We start from the raw sequence: 14,102 nt of genomic DNA on the forward strand, positions 1-14,102 counted from the left end.
AAAACAGGAAAGCCTGGGCAGAATTCAATAAGGAGGATAAAGAAGACAAGGACTATATTCAGGACTAAAGCCAATTTATTCTTAAAAAGGAACCCCCTCCACCAATTCAGAGCCTGAGAACTTTGGTCTTCCAGCCTGGCGGGCCATTGGTTGTCCCCAGAGGCTCAGCACAAAGGGAACATCAGCCCATGCTGGCCTCCCATGCGCTCCATCACAGGATAGTACCCGGGGAGCCCTTGGGACTTAGGAGATCATGGAAGAAGCGAGTCAGATGCTAAAAGAAACACGATGGAAGGAAATCAAGGAGAAAAAGCAAAGCCGGAAGAAATTCTCTGCCTGATCACAAAAGCTTGGTTATTATCCCTGGACAATTTATTGCATTACAGAGACCTCTACCATAAAGCATCACTGTGGGCCCACGCGGAACATTTCCACGTGGAAAGAAAAGCAGACATGAAACAAGCAGACAGATCAATGCGTGCCTAGGACAGTCCCTGTGGAACTCACAGGACCACCTCCCACTGCACGGCTCCTCAGCCCTCCTGTGCCCTCCCCGAGATATCAAGGCCAGATGCCATCTTTCCCTACAGCTGAGATGCCATCTTCCCCTACCTGACAAGTTCCTGAAGCATCTGAGGAAGTGTGCATGTTTGGAGTTGTTCTTTTTAAGTGTAGCTACAGCTCAGGGGATGCTTTGGCACAAATCTGAGGTGTCTCGGGCTAGGAAAACATGTTTCCCCAAACCAGCAAATGGAGAGGAGACACCAAAAACATAACCAGGAGAGCAATTCAGGGCTTTAATGAGGACTCGCTGAAAAAGCGAGGGAGCAAAACAAAACATCAAAACAGAGCCCAGGCTGTAATGCCCTTCTCTCATCCCCACGAAATTAAACACGAGGACTTCAGGGAGGGTTTTTGGGTTTGGAGTTGTTTTTTCACCTTCACTGGGTGTCATTTTGAGTTTAGGACACGCCATTTCCCCTTTTTGTCCAAAGGTAAATGTCTTAAATATCGTCTAATTTAATTCTTTCCCTAGTTTGCTTTTCCATCATGGTAAATCAGAAGCTTCCCCTAGCTTTGGGAAGCCAAGCCTTTGTTCTTTCTGGAAAAGTCTCAGCTTGAAAAAAGAAATACTTCCTTCTCTTCTTTCTCCTCTTCCCCACGTCAGAGATTAACTTTCAATCAGGCTGATTAATGGATGTCAAATTGAATATCGAACATAGTGCGTGTCTTAGCCAATAATTCCAAGTGAAAATGTCGTGGAAACTTCCTCTGCTTTTACAAACCCACTCTTAGAATGTTTTCTTGCATTACTGCATTCAGTAATGAATATAACATATACTCCTCCAAAAAGGAAAAACGAAAATTGCTCCAAACCCCTGATCCTGACCAGTTCCCTAGGGACTGTACAATAAGTTAGAAGCAGCATTAACACTACCACCGGCAATTAAAAAACAAAATAACCAAAAATAACGAAATAAGAAAATGCTGCAGCAATGACAGTGGCCTATGCAGAGCGAGCGAGCAGGCTGAGGGGTTACATACCTCCTGGAGTTTGGGGCAAGGAAAAGGAGAGCCAAAATCATGGAAACATACAAATGAGGGAGAAAAGAAAATTAAAACAAATAAATTAAACCCGATTCCTTAATCTTAAAGTGCAATGTATCAGTCACATTCATGCCTGCCTGGGGAGAGAGCTGACCTAAAAACACTAAACGGGCAAATGATCCCACCACTGTCTGGCACGTGAACGAGGGGCTCTTACATGCCATGTCCCACCTCATCAAGGCACGTTTTGGGGCACTACTGAAAACCTGGCCCCAAAGATGCCACAAATCAGCTTTTACAAAGCCAACGTTTATTAGTATATCCAGAATCAGAGCAAAGAAGGCTAAGATTATTTCAGGGAAAATTAAATGTCTTTCTTTAGATGGCTGTCACTTTTTAAAGTGTGTAAGAATGCACACACATATACCCATGAATACACATGTACATATGTGTATACACAAGAATACACATTCTTATGGCTATATGCATACACAGACATATACACACAGCTCCAGACGGCTGGAAGCCCTGCCTTCTGTAGCACATAAACACGAAGAGTGATGCTAAGTGTGCTACAATGAAAACACAATATTTGTAGTTTCGAAGGGTTTGATGGAGGTTTAGAAAAAGTAATGCAATGAGCTAAAACTGAGTCCCACACTTGGTAAAATTTCCTCTTTTTTAAAATCTGAAATGCCTCATGAATTTGCATGTCATCCTGGTGTAAGAACCAAGATAATCTTTGTACTGTTCTAATTTTAGTGTCTGGGCTGTCAAAGCTAACACTTAGTATTAGCATTTAAACAAATCTCGCTGGAGGGGAAAGTAAATCCAAACTTGGACACACTTTAAACATTTCCAGTAGGTTTTCTTTTAACTCCATCCACTTGGCAATAGGAATGTGAAAGGGAAGGCTGCCTATGGGGTTAGTAATTTTAGAGCCTTAACTTCAAAGATTCTGCTGGCTTAAATATACATAAAATGATGGCCAATTCAAGAGATATTTACAACTGATCGGTGAAGTGATGCCATAAGGGGAATTTATGAATTAAGTCATTATGTATAAGCACAAGGACTTGGGATATGCCTTTAAAAGAAAATATAAAGGCTATTGCTATCTGACCTAGTCAGAAATAAAGGACTCCATTTTAGCCTTCCCGGATGTGTTGGTAATGACCAAGAGAGTACTGACTTCTAATCACTGGGGCGAGTAGTTGGGCTGGTAGAGGACAAAACAGCCCCTGCTAATGTGAGAACCCAACTCATCAAAGGTTAAGGCAGAAGGCAACAGAGGAAATACGCTGTTAGTGGCCCCCCAACCAAAAAAAAAAAAAAAAAGACATCATTATGTCCGGAGAGTCTAGAGCTCTCTCTATATTCTGAAACTATTAATAAAGTAAACACATGTGGACATGAATGTGTATGAAAACCCTACTAATGTTTTTCCTATTGATTATCCTGTCCCCTTCACGGCAAGGCATGACCACAAATCTCAGCAGTACAAGCTCATCACTTCTGGCAGAGGGAAGAGAAATGCATTTTTAGCTTTTCTAAATGAACAAAATAATTAATGTGGCTGATTCAGATTGAAAAGGAGGGGGGGAAAAAAAAGAAAAAAAAAAAAAAACCGCTGCCCAAGAATGAGTAAGAGTGCTGTGGATTGAGCTGCAGCCAAGGGCTCTAGGCTTGCCATGCACACTGCCTGTGGGGGAGCCAGATGCAGAAGGAAGTGACGATGCACTGGGGCGGGGGCAGGAGCGCCAGGTACAAATCTGTGTGATGGGAAGTAGAAAGATGGACAAGGTTGGCCACCCTCCCAATGGTTATGGGGACAGGGAAGGCAAACGGACCAGGTGCTCAGGGAGCTGCCTTGAAACAAAACCTGGTCAACCAATTCAAGAGTAAAAATGTGGAGCATGAACACATGTGCGCAGTATTTATGGTGGAGTAAAATCTGTCCCCAGCGGTCTGTGTCCCAGGGGGGCAATGACTATGAAGTCACTTCCTTTGTGGAAGCGGACCTTTGTTAGAACAGAACTCATACCAAAGTCTCTTTGAAGTCCCCTATAAGCCACCCCCTTTCCCACATGGTGTGTGTGTGTCCATGAATGTGCGTGAGCATGCATGCGCGTGCATGCACACATGCACACATGCATGCACACACACGCACACACACGCACGCACACAGCCTTTCTTCCTAAGTCTCAGCTTTGGGAGCCCTAACTCGGAGACGCACTTACCGAGTTTCAGTAGCCAGCCTTCTCGGTCTGGGTTGAAGAAAGTGTGAGTGAGGTCATTCCCGTCATCTTCTGGGATTTTAAAAGGTTCATTTTTTATGCTCTCATAGAGATTCTGGGATAAAAGATGACAATTTATGTCTCTGATTCTAGAAATATTTTTTCTTCCTCCCCTTTCTCTTCATTCATTCCACAAGCATTCATTATATGCCTATAGTAAGCCAAGCCTGCTGGGTGCTGAGACTAAAAGAATATGACCATTTCTGCTTTCAGGCAGCTCACAGCGACAAAATAAATAAGACTTCCCCATTAGGAAAATAAAGACAGCAGCTTGACTTCTATTCAAGCTTTTAGTTTCATATTTACAAACCACTGTCCCCTTCCTGATTCCGTAGCTGGGCCTCACTACCAACTTCTTAATGAAATTCACATGGTTAAATAAATTAAAAGAGGAGGCCCTTGATAAACTGTATGTCTTTTCTTCCTTCCTACAAAAGACGATCCTGTTCCCAGTGAACTCTTTCTTGACTTGAATGAAGGCCACTCTTGCTTGCTTACCCGGAGTAGCTCCTCTGGCAGGTCTCCCCCATCATTGATGCCTCGGTTCATGGCAATGAACCTCTCCACAGTGGGCTTATCTTTGACATTGGGGTTGTGCAGACTGGTGTTCAACATGATGATGGCAAAGGAGAGGACATAACAAGTGTCTAAAGATGAGAGAAAAGCAAAGGGGAGCCGTTGTATGCTTAGATGACCAGAAACATCCTACTCACAAGAGCAAGAGATATCAGATGAAACCAGGAATAAAAAACCATGTTCTCAGCCGGGTGCGGCGGCTCACGCCTGTAATCCCAGCACTTTGGGAGGCTGAGGCGGGTGGATAATAAGGTCAGGAGTTCAAGCCTAGCCTGACCAACATGGTGAAACCCTGTCTCTACTAAAACAGAAAAATTAGCCAGGCATGGAGGCGTGCGCCTGCAATCCCAGTGACACGGGAGGCTGAGGCAGCAGAATTGCTTGAATCTGGGAGGCAGAGGTTGCAGTGAGCTGAGCTAGCACCACTGCACTCCAGCCTTGGCAACAGAGCGAGACTCCATCTCAAAAAAAAAAAAAAAAAAAAAGAAAACAAAAAAAACCATGATCTCCAAAGAACGGGATGAATCCAGATGAACGGGTACACTCTAGGGCACACTGCTGTGTGAAAGGAGCAAGGCACGAAAAAGTATATAAAGTATTCAAGACTTAAAGCTGTTTATTTTTTCAGATTGAAAGGAAAATACACACACTGTAGAAACTCTGAAAAACACAAGGTATTTTTTAAAAATATGACCTATAATGACCCATAATCCCACTATCTAGCAATAATTTATTTTGCTTTATTTCCTCTACGTAAATGTGTCTAGGTATAACTCATCACATATTTATCTCACAAACATATACTGCAACAAAATTGGAAACAAACTAATACATATATATGCTTTTCTGCTAATCTTACTATCATTCTCCCATGTCAATAAAAATTCTTTGTAACAACATGGGTTTTTTTAGTTTTTGTTTTCTGTTCTGAGACAGAGTCTGACTCTGTCACCCCGGCTGGAGTGCTGTGGTGCGATCATAGCTCGCTGCATGCCGTCTTAAACTCCTGGGCTCCAGAGGTCTTCCTGCCTCAGCCTCACAAACAGCTGGGACTACAGGCACAAGCCACCACACCTGGTTAATTTTAAAAAAATTTTTTGGAGACAGAGTCTTATAATGTTGCCCAGGCTGGTCTCAAACTCCTAGCCTCAAGCAATCCTCTCACCTCGGCCTTCCACCCAAAGTGCTGACATTACAAGTGTGAGCCACTGCACACAGCTCAAATGTGGTTTTTAACAGTTGTGTATTTCATGGTTCAGAGGCACCACAATTTAAATTCACAGTGCCATACTGTCGGACTTTTGGGTTATTTCCAACATTTTACTATTATAAGTATCATTAAATAAGTGTTCCTAGGCATGAATCTCAGCCCTTTTGTTTTAGAAATTATCTGGTGCCAAGAAAATAATCCAGTGTAAAATGCCCATCATAAACTAGGATGGATTATTGTATTTACCCGTGGACTGGAACACGCCATTATTGCACTGACAGTATCGCTGGGCAAACGCCTCCATCATCCGGTCAATCTTCTGGGCCTCTCCGGGTAGCCGGAAGCTCCACAGGAACTGCCTGAGTGGGTAAAGACAGAGTGCTCCAGAACTCGGGGAGGCGATTTACTTCTCTATCAATTGTTAAACTGCCAACGATTTTTTTTTTCTTTCTTTTTGAGACAGAGTCTCACTCTGTTACCCAGGCTGGAGTGCAGTGGCATGATCTCGACTCACTGCAACCTCCGCCTGCCGGATTCAAGCAATCTCCTGCCTCAGCCTCCCGAGTAGCTGGGACTACAGGCGCCCGCCGCCATGCCCAGCTAATTTTTTATATTTTTAGTAGAAACAGGGTTTCACCATGCCGGCCAGGCTGGTCTCGAACTCCTGGCCTCAAGTGATCCACCTGCCTCAGCCTCCCAAAATGCTGGCAGTACAGGCGTGAGCCACCACACCTGGCCACGGACAATGACTTTTTAACATCAAAGTGCAAAGGGAGCCCTGCTGGGCTTCAGCCTTCTGTTTCTATAACTCTGAACAGATGCAAAGTTGCCATCCACACCACTGTTATTTTAATCAAAAGTAAAGTTTTTCTTAGGAAAAAGTGAAAAATTAGGAAGGAAGCCATTCCTACTGAGGAGTGGTTTCCCTCCTCAGAATAGTATACAAGACTGAAACATAGATAATGCTCATTTGAAATAAACTCTATTTCCGGAAAACGAGATGGGTGACAGAAAAAGAGAAGACTGTCTTATCAAAGAATTAACAATTGATCCCTTTAAGTCAAAGAAAGACCCACAGCTAACAGGTTTAATTGTGGATTATTTCCATCCAGCTAAATGATAGCACAAAAGATGAAGTCATTACTTATACCTACAGCAGTGAAAATACAGAATGACAGTTTCTTAAAAGGCACAAGGTAACAAATTTAATAAAAAATTAAGGTTTACTTTTTTTCTTTCCAAAATGAAATGCATAACTACTTATTCCAGGGCAGGAAACTAAAGGATTTTCTAAACTTAAAAATTTAAAAATTTAAGTATTCATCAATTTCTAAAACCTCAAATGTAAGACTCAAGAAAGAGCGTTACAGAATGTGCCTCCGGAACGTAACAGAACTGAATTCCCCTTGACCATCCAGTCATTTCCAGTCAGAGACCAACAGATTTCTTCCCTCCAAAATACTCCAAAATATTCAAAATCATACTCAAAGATATAATTCCAATAAAATGGCACCCAGAACAGACTCATGATCAAAGGCTGGCCTCCCACTCCTTCCAAAGCGGCTCACCTCAAGAATACTCACCGTAGTGCCTGAACGAGATTAAGATCAGTGAACTCGTGCAGCTCCACAAATGCATGAAGAACCTGGATATTAAACTCATCTCTATCGAGAAAAGACAAAAAATGGGAGAGAAAGCAGGAGTCAGACACTGACACTGAGAATCTCCAGCCAGGCCATGTCTCCCACACTCCGTCCTGTGGCTGTCCAGACAGCTGCTCGCGCACACTGTCAGCAAGAAGACTGGCTAGCTCTGCTGACTGGCTAAACAAGCTCGATGTCCCCATGACTCCCGGACAGACCCATCACTATTCCCCAGAAAAGCCTCCCCTCAACACCAGTGTGGCTACAGATGCTTTAAGGCAAAAACCCCTCCAAGAACCTAAAGCGTATTTGGGAGTTTGTTTCTTTGTGTCATTCCTGAACAGCCTTCCCTAGCACGCGCGCATCCCCAAGGCCTTGCCTCTCCCCTAGGTAGTCTCCGATGGCTGTCTTGTTGAGCCCTTCGCCTTTGTATAAGAACTGGGCAATGTCTTCACAAGTGTTCTTCAGCAGGTCGTTCTCTATTAAGAACTGGATCCCCTAGAAAAAGACAATGAAAACGCCAATGATGCTTTGCTGGGAAACAGCTAAAAAGAAGAGGAAAGGGCACAGGAAGAAATGGGTGTGGGCGCAATGGAGTATTTAATAAATAGTTGTTAGCTGACCTAAAAAGCCGGAGAGTCACAGTTTAGGAACAAGGGCTTAGCGCAAAACATTTGCTCCCAAACGGCAACATGAACTGTAACACTTGGAAAGAAACGTTTTTAGGGTCTATCTGAGCACTACAAAAAAAAACCCCATCTAATATGGACCACTTCCCGCTTCTTTCTCACTTACCTTTTTAGGGTCCATATTAAATTTTTTCCTGCCCATGGCTACCTGTTTGTTCCTCTGCATGTTTTTCCTGTAAAACAACCATCACAGCCATTTTAGTACTTCAGGCCACTGGAAAGGCTTGAAAGACTAGTATCATTTCCACAGGAGTCCACTGATGTACACAGATTTTTGAAAGATTTATGCAGGAAAGCAACAGGCATAATCCGATGGAACTATGAAAGGCCAACTGGAACCTGAAGCCTGAACCTGGCTCCAAGCTCATTTGCTCCTTCTACCCTGGATCAGAGGTTTTCTTCTTTTTTTTTTTTGAGACAGGGTCTCTCTCTGTCCAAAGGCTGAAGTGCAGTGGCGCTATCTCGGCTCATTGCGACCTCTGTCCCCTGGGCTCAAGTGATCCTTCCACCTCAGCCTCCCAAGTAGCTGGGACCACAGGCGCGTGCCACCATGCCCTGTTAATTTTTTTTTTTTTTTGGTGGAGACAGGGTCTCACTGTGCTGCCCAGGCTGGTCTCAAACTCTTGCGCTTAAGCGATGTGCCCGCCTCGGCCTCCCAAAGTGCTGGAATTACAGGCATGAGCCGCTGTACCTGGCCAGTTTTCTTTTTTAACATGGTTTTTAAAAAAACTTTATCAGGGTATAATTTACTTATAATATTCCTACTGTAGGTACATATCTGAATTTTTAGTATACTAAGTTGTGCAACATCACCATAATCCAGTTTTAGAACATTTTCATCCTCCCTACGGAATTCCTCACATCTTTTTACAGTTAATCCTCACTTCTGCCTCCATCCCCAGGCAACTATTAATCTATTTTCTGTCTCCATAGATTTGCCTATTCTGGACATATCGTACAAACAGAGTCATAAAATATGTGGATTTTCAGATCTAGCTTCTTTCATTAGCATAATGCCATCAAGGTCATCGTGCTGCAGTGTGGGCCAGTACCACATGCCTTCTTGTGGCTGCGTCATCTTCCACGGTACGGATAAACCACATCTGTTTATCCATTCACCAGATGATGGACACTTAGGCTGTTTGCAGTTTGGAACGATTATGCAGAAGGCTGCTATGAGCATTTGTGTACAGGCCTTTGTGTGGAAACATGTTTTCATTTTCCCTGGGTAGATATCCAGGGCTGGACACTGCTGGGTCATATGGTACATCTATATTTAACTTTTTAAGAAGCTGCTAAATAATAGGTGGTTTTCTCGACTGTATCAGAATGAAAAATGCAGATTCACAGACCATGCTTCTCACAGTCTGATCCACCAACCAGCAGCCTTGGGAGCATGTCCGACATGAAGACGCTCTGCTCGTTTATACATACGCACCACCTGGGGCCTCATCAAAACAGATTCTATGTCTGAGAAGGGGCCTGTGCTTCTGTACGTTTAACATGATCCCATCTGTGGAGTCTGAGTAGCAAGGCTCTGGACTGGCTGAGTTACTCAAAGTACAAGGGGCAGAACCTAGGAATTTGAATTTTTAAAACCTTCTGCAGTAATTCTGGTGTGCACCCAAATTTAAGAACCACTGCCATCAATGTCAATAGTAATTTTATAATCTCTGAGAGCAAAAGAGTTGCCCAGAAACAAAATCATAACATGTTATTGCCTTGAAGAACACAGGTATTCGCTAGCTAAATCCTTGGAGGGAAGAACATCTTCCTAAGTGTTTTGAGAGTTGGTGTTTTTACTGTTTTTATGCCAGGCAGGGTCTTGCTGTGTCGCCCAGGCTGGAGTACAGTGGTGAGACTGTGGCTCACTGCAACCTTTAACTCCTGAGCTCAAGTGATCCTCAGGCCCCAGCCTCCTGAGTAACTAGACTACAGGCAGGTGCCACCACAACTGGCTACTTCTTAAAACATTTTGTAGAGACAGGGTCTTCCTATGTAGCCCAGGCTGGTCTTAAACTCCTGGCCTCAAGCAATCTTCCCACCTTAGCCTCCCAAAATGCTGGTATTATAGGCGTGAGCCATCACATCCAGCCTGTTCTGACCTTTTGAAAGGAACACCTGAAAACTGTGAGTAGTATCAGAACTTCCAGGTGTAAGATAATCTGGGATCCCCTGTGAACAGCTGCCTTAAGAAACAAAGTCACAGGGGAAACACCATTTAATTTCAGCCGGAATGAAGGGTTATGACCAGATATCTAGAAATTCCTATTTAACTAAAATGATCATCTAATTATTTTTTTCTAAATCCAGTAAGATTACTTTGATCAGTATTTCCAAACAAATACCACAAGGAAAGGCGTGTTTCATGGTTTCCAGTGTAAGTGACGAGGCAGTGTCACAGGTGCCCACAGAAGCAAGGAGTGAAACTACTGGGAATACTCAACTTCCTGGACCTCAGTCCGGTCCTTCACCAAAGGCTTTCCTGCAGCCACCAGAATGCACACTCCCAGATCTCTGCCAGCCACAATCTGTGCCACATGACTGCCCGGGACACACACCAAAGATGGCGCCCTCATTTCACTAGCTAGCCAGCTCACTTCTCCATCTGCTCCACTTGGAGCCCCTATAGCTCCAGGCCCTAGGCAGCTACCTCTCTAAGGGGCCTTCCCCAGTCTACACAGGTCTGACACCCTAGTAAGGTGTCCAAAGCAAAACAGCTGTTTCTGCTACTGGATCGCCTTAGTTAACTGACGTGTATACATTTCAGAAAGTGAAATCTTGTACTCCAGGAGTATATTATTTTTGCTTGATTAAATAGTATTTAGGATAATTTCTACATAATGCTGGCATCAGGTCGTTGATGAGAAACATGAATTCTCTCCTGTGGGAAAGTCTGAGCAAATGTAATGCGTGCTTGAGAAACAAATGCAGGGTGAGCCTGAGTACCCGTATGGATGGATCCTTGGGGATCTGCAGAATCACTTCCCGCTTGGTGCTTTCAATACTGGAAAACCATTTTAAGTTCCAGATTAAAAAACAGTAATAACCTAAAAAACCACTCCCTGACTCACAACTTCAGATGCAGTTCATGAATTACAAGTCTTCCCAAATTCACTGGCTGAGTACTTTGAATGCACTCACATTCCCGGTGTCTGCATTTCCTTGCTGTTCTATGGTAACTGACAGAGAATTAATCAAGAGAAAAAAACAAAGGGCACACTGAATTCTGAGTATGTGTGTGCGGACACCAGAATATACAGAAAGGAAACATACCAAAATATGAATCCTGATTATCTCTGGGATAAGTGTTTATGAGAAATTTGTTTTTTATACTTTTTTGTGTTTTACCAATTTTCTGCAATAAAGGTATATTACCTTTATAACCGGAAAAAAAGCCATTTTTTTACATTTTTAAGATCTAGGTAAAATTTACATTTAACAAAATGCGCACATCTTAAGTGTACAGTTCAATTTGTTTTGATGAGTGTATATACCCTTGAAGCACCACTCAGATTAATACACAATATTCCTGTCATCCTGCAAGTTCCCTATGGCCCTTCCTAGTCAACCCCACCCCAGCCTACCCCAGCAACCACCTCGGAGGCAGCCACTGCTATGATTTCTGCCAGCACAGCTTAGTTTGTGTGTTCTAGACGCTCATGCATGGAAGCACACGGTGCCCACAGTTTCTTTCACTCATCACAAGTTTGTGAGATTTATCTTGTGCTGCTGCACGTTAGCAGTTCATTCCTTCACACTGCTGAGTAATAGTCTCTTACCTCGACCTGTTTATCCAGTCACCTGCTGGCAGGCATTCAGGGTACTTCCAGCTTTGGTTATTTTATATAAGAATGCTATAGATATTCTAGTACAAGTCTTTGTATGGACATGTGTTCACTTCTCTTAAGTGACTAGGAGTTGAATTGCTGATGAAACTGCCAAACTTCTCTCCCAAATGGTTATATTTTATTCTCGCTAGCACTCGCCAACATGAGGTGCCATCCATCTTTTTAATTCTAGCCATCCTAGTGGATGTGAAATACCGTTTCATTGGGGTTTTAATTGCACCCCCTTACAACTAATGATGTTAAGCATTTTTCATGTGTCAACTATATATAAGGCTTCTTTTGTAAAGTGTCCAAGAGTCTTGCCCGTTTTTTTATTTGGGCTGTCTTTCTATCACATATTCTAGATATGAGTCCCTTTTCAGATACATTTGTTGCAAATATTTACTTCTAATCTGTTGCCTGTTTGTTTCTTTTAATAGTTTTATCTTTTATAAAAGTAGAAGCTTTAAATTTTTATGAACTCCAACGTATCCATTTCATTTAAGCTACAAGTATTTAACATGGAAAGAGGGGAAACTAATCCAAAATACCAAATGGACAATACAGAGACTGGCCGTGATGAGCTGGCCGCCTTCTGTGGAGTACTCGGCCTCACTACACCTTGGTGGCACTGCCCACAGAAGTCTAAAACAATAAATCAAACAGTCCTATGAAGCCAGACGGGAAGACTTAGGCTTAGAAAAATACAGACATGTAGTGAATTGGAAACAGCCATTTATTGCCTTAAGCAGTCAGAAAACGGTCTGGGAACCCCATTCAAAACTAGACTCTCAAAGTCACTAACATTTCATGTAAATAAAAGAAAAAAAAAGCAAAGAGTCCTTGTCCTTTTATACTATAATTGCATTTCTACATTTTCTTCCCTTAAGCATTAGGAAGGTACAAATAAGCTTGCGATTATACTCAGACATGACTGGGCACTCCAGCCCATAGAAATTGTATCAGCAGCATTCATTAAGCTTTTCCTTTACACAAAGGAAAAACAGAAACTTTAAAATGTACACACAGAGTGGACAACAGAGGGGAGTACTTCACATAAAAATTCAGGAGCAGTTTAAGGCTTTCTGGGGCCTTTGACGTTCTCCAGTTCAATTTTTTTTTTTTTTTTGAGACGGAGTCTCGCTCTGTCGCCAGGCTGGAGTGCAGTGGTGTGATCTCAGCTCACTGCAACCTCCGCCTCCCAGGTTCAAGTGATTCTCCTGCCTCAGCCTCCCAAGTAGCTGGGACTACAGGTGCACACCACCACACCCAGCTAATTTTTGTATTTGTAGTAGAGACAAGGTTTCACCATGTTGGCCAGGATGGTCTCAATCTCTTGACCTCATGATCTGCCTGCCTCGGCCTCCCAAAGTGCTGGGATTACAGCTGTGAGCTACCGCGCCCGGCCTCCAGTTCAATTTTTCAACAATGGAAGAACCTCCTATGTTCAGGAGGCCTTGCGGTGAAGGATGAAAGGCAGAAATGATGGGTGTATATGTGCTTGCTAGAACTAGAAGGACACAAAGCTGACTTTTTCCTTCAATCTGCCACGTAAGCGTAATTAAGGCCTGGGTGCTTCAGAAACTACAACCACGAAAGTCACCCAGCAGCAAGGCAGACTCACCTTTCCTCTGTGGATCCCAGGTTTTCAATTTCATTAGCTACTTCTGCTATCTCATCCTTCAGCCTCTGTAAAACAGACAGTCCAGAGTTAGCAGGAAAGGGAAATGCAGATCAAATTAAAACTTCTAAAATCTCACATAACTCCCTCCAACCAAAGACAAAATAAAATAAACCAAAATGAAACAAAATACCACAAAAATACAAAAAAGTAAATTAGGAAAATTCATCTGTTTCAGAAATATTTATTGAGTGCCTACCAAATAGTAAGCATTCCAGAAAATACCAAGGTAGAAAAGGATACAGCCTCTGACCTCACAGAGGTTACGGTCTAGGAAAGTTTATAAGAATATATGCTAGGTAAAAAAAACTGGTTGCCTCATCACAATCTTTCAGAACAAATCTGCAGCTAACTAAATACAAGTGTGCCAGAGAATTCAGAGGACAAAGTCTCCTACCCAAATCCCAGGCTGCAGAGCCAGCAGTAGCTGTGCCAGGGCAACACTGCCACCAAGTGGCTGGCAGAGGGAATGTCTGATCAAATCGATTGCATCCACACCCACCCTCCTCGTTCCAGCACACCCTTGGTCAGAATGGATGGGCTCTCCCGTGGAGGCCGGGCTTCAGTGGACAGCTGCTCATCTTTCTCAGGATCTACCAGTGAAGCAGGAGTCAAAGGATCAGGGAGA

General features: G+C 43.1%; 1 protein-coding gene across 1 annotated transcript in view; it reads right to left on the reverse strand.

Annotated features, from left to right (window-relative positions):
• CYTH1 (cytohesin 1) overlaps nt 1-14,102 on the reverse strand; it is a 51,263-nt gene that overhangs the window by 18,548 nt on the left and 18,613 nt on the right. Inside the window, exons 3-9 of the mRNA XM_011989294.1 lie at nt 13,418-13,482; nt 8,070-8,136; nt 7,654-7,772; nt 7,215-7,295; nt 5,878-5,990; nt 4,344-4,492; nt 3,789-3,900 (exon numbers count right to left, since the gene is read on the reverse strand). Coding sequence (XP_011844684.1) covers nt 3,789-3,900; nt 4,344-4,492; nt 5,878-5,990; nt 7,215-7,295; nt 7,654-7,772; nt 8,070-8,136; nt 13,418-13,482 — 706 coding nt within the window. The remainder of the gene's footprint in view (nt 1-3,788; nt 3,901-4,343; nt 4,493-5,877; nt 5,991-7,214; nt 7,296-7,653; nt 7,773-8,069; nt 8,137-13,417; nt 13,483-14,102) is intronic.

This window comes from Mandrillus leucophaeus, unplaced genomic scaffold (genome assembly GCF_000951045.1).
Source record: "Mandrillus leucophaeus isolate KB7577 unplaced genomic scaffold, Mleu.le_1.0 Scaffold1, whole genome shotgun sequence".
Classification (NCBI taxonomy): domain Eukaryota; kingdom Metazoa; phylum Chordata; class Mammalia; order Primates; family Cercopithecidae; genus Mandrillus; species Mandrillus leucophaeus.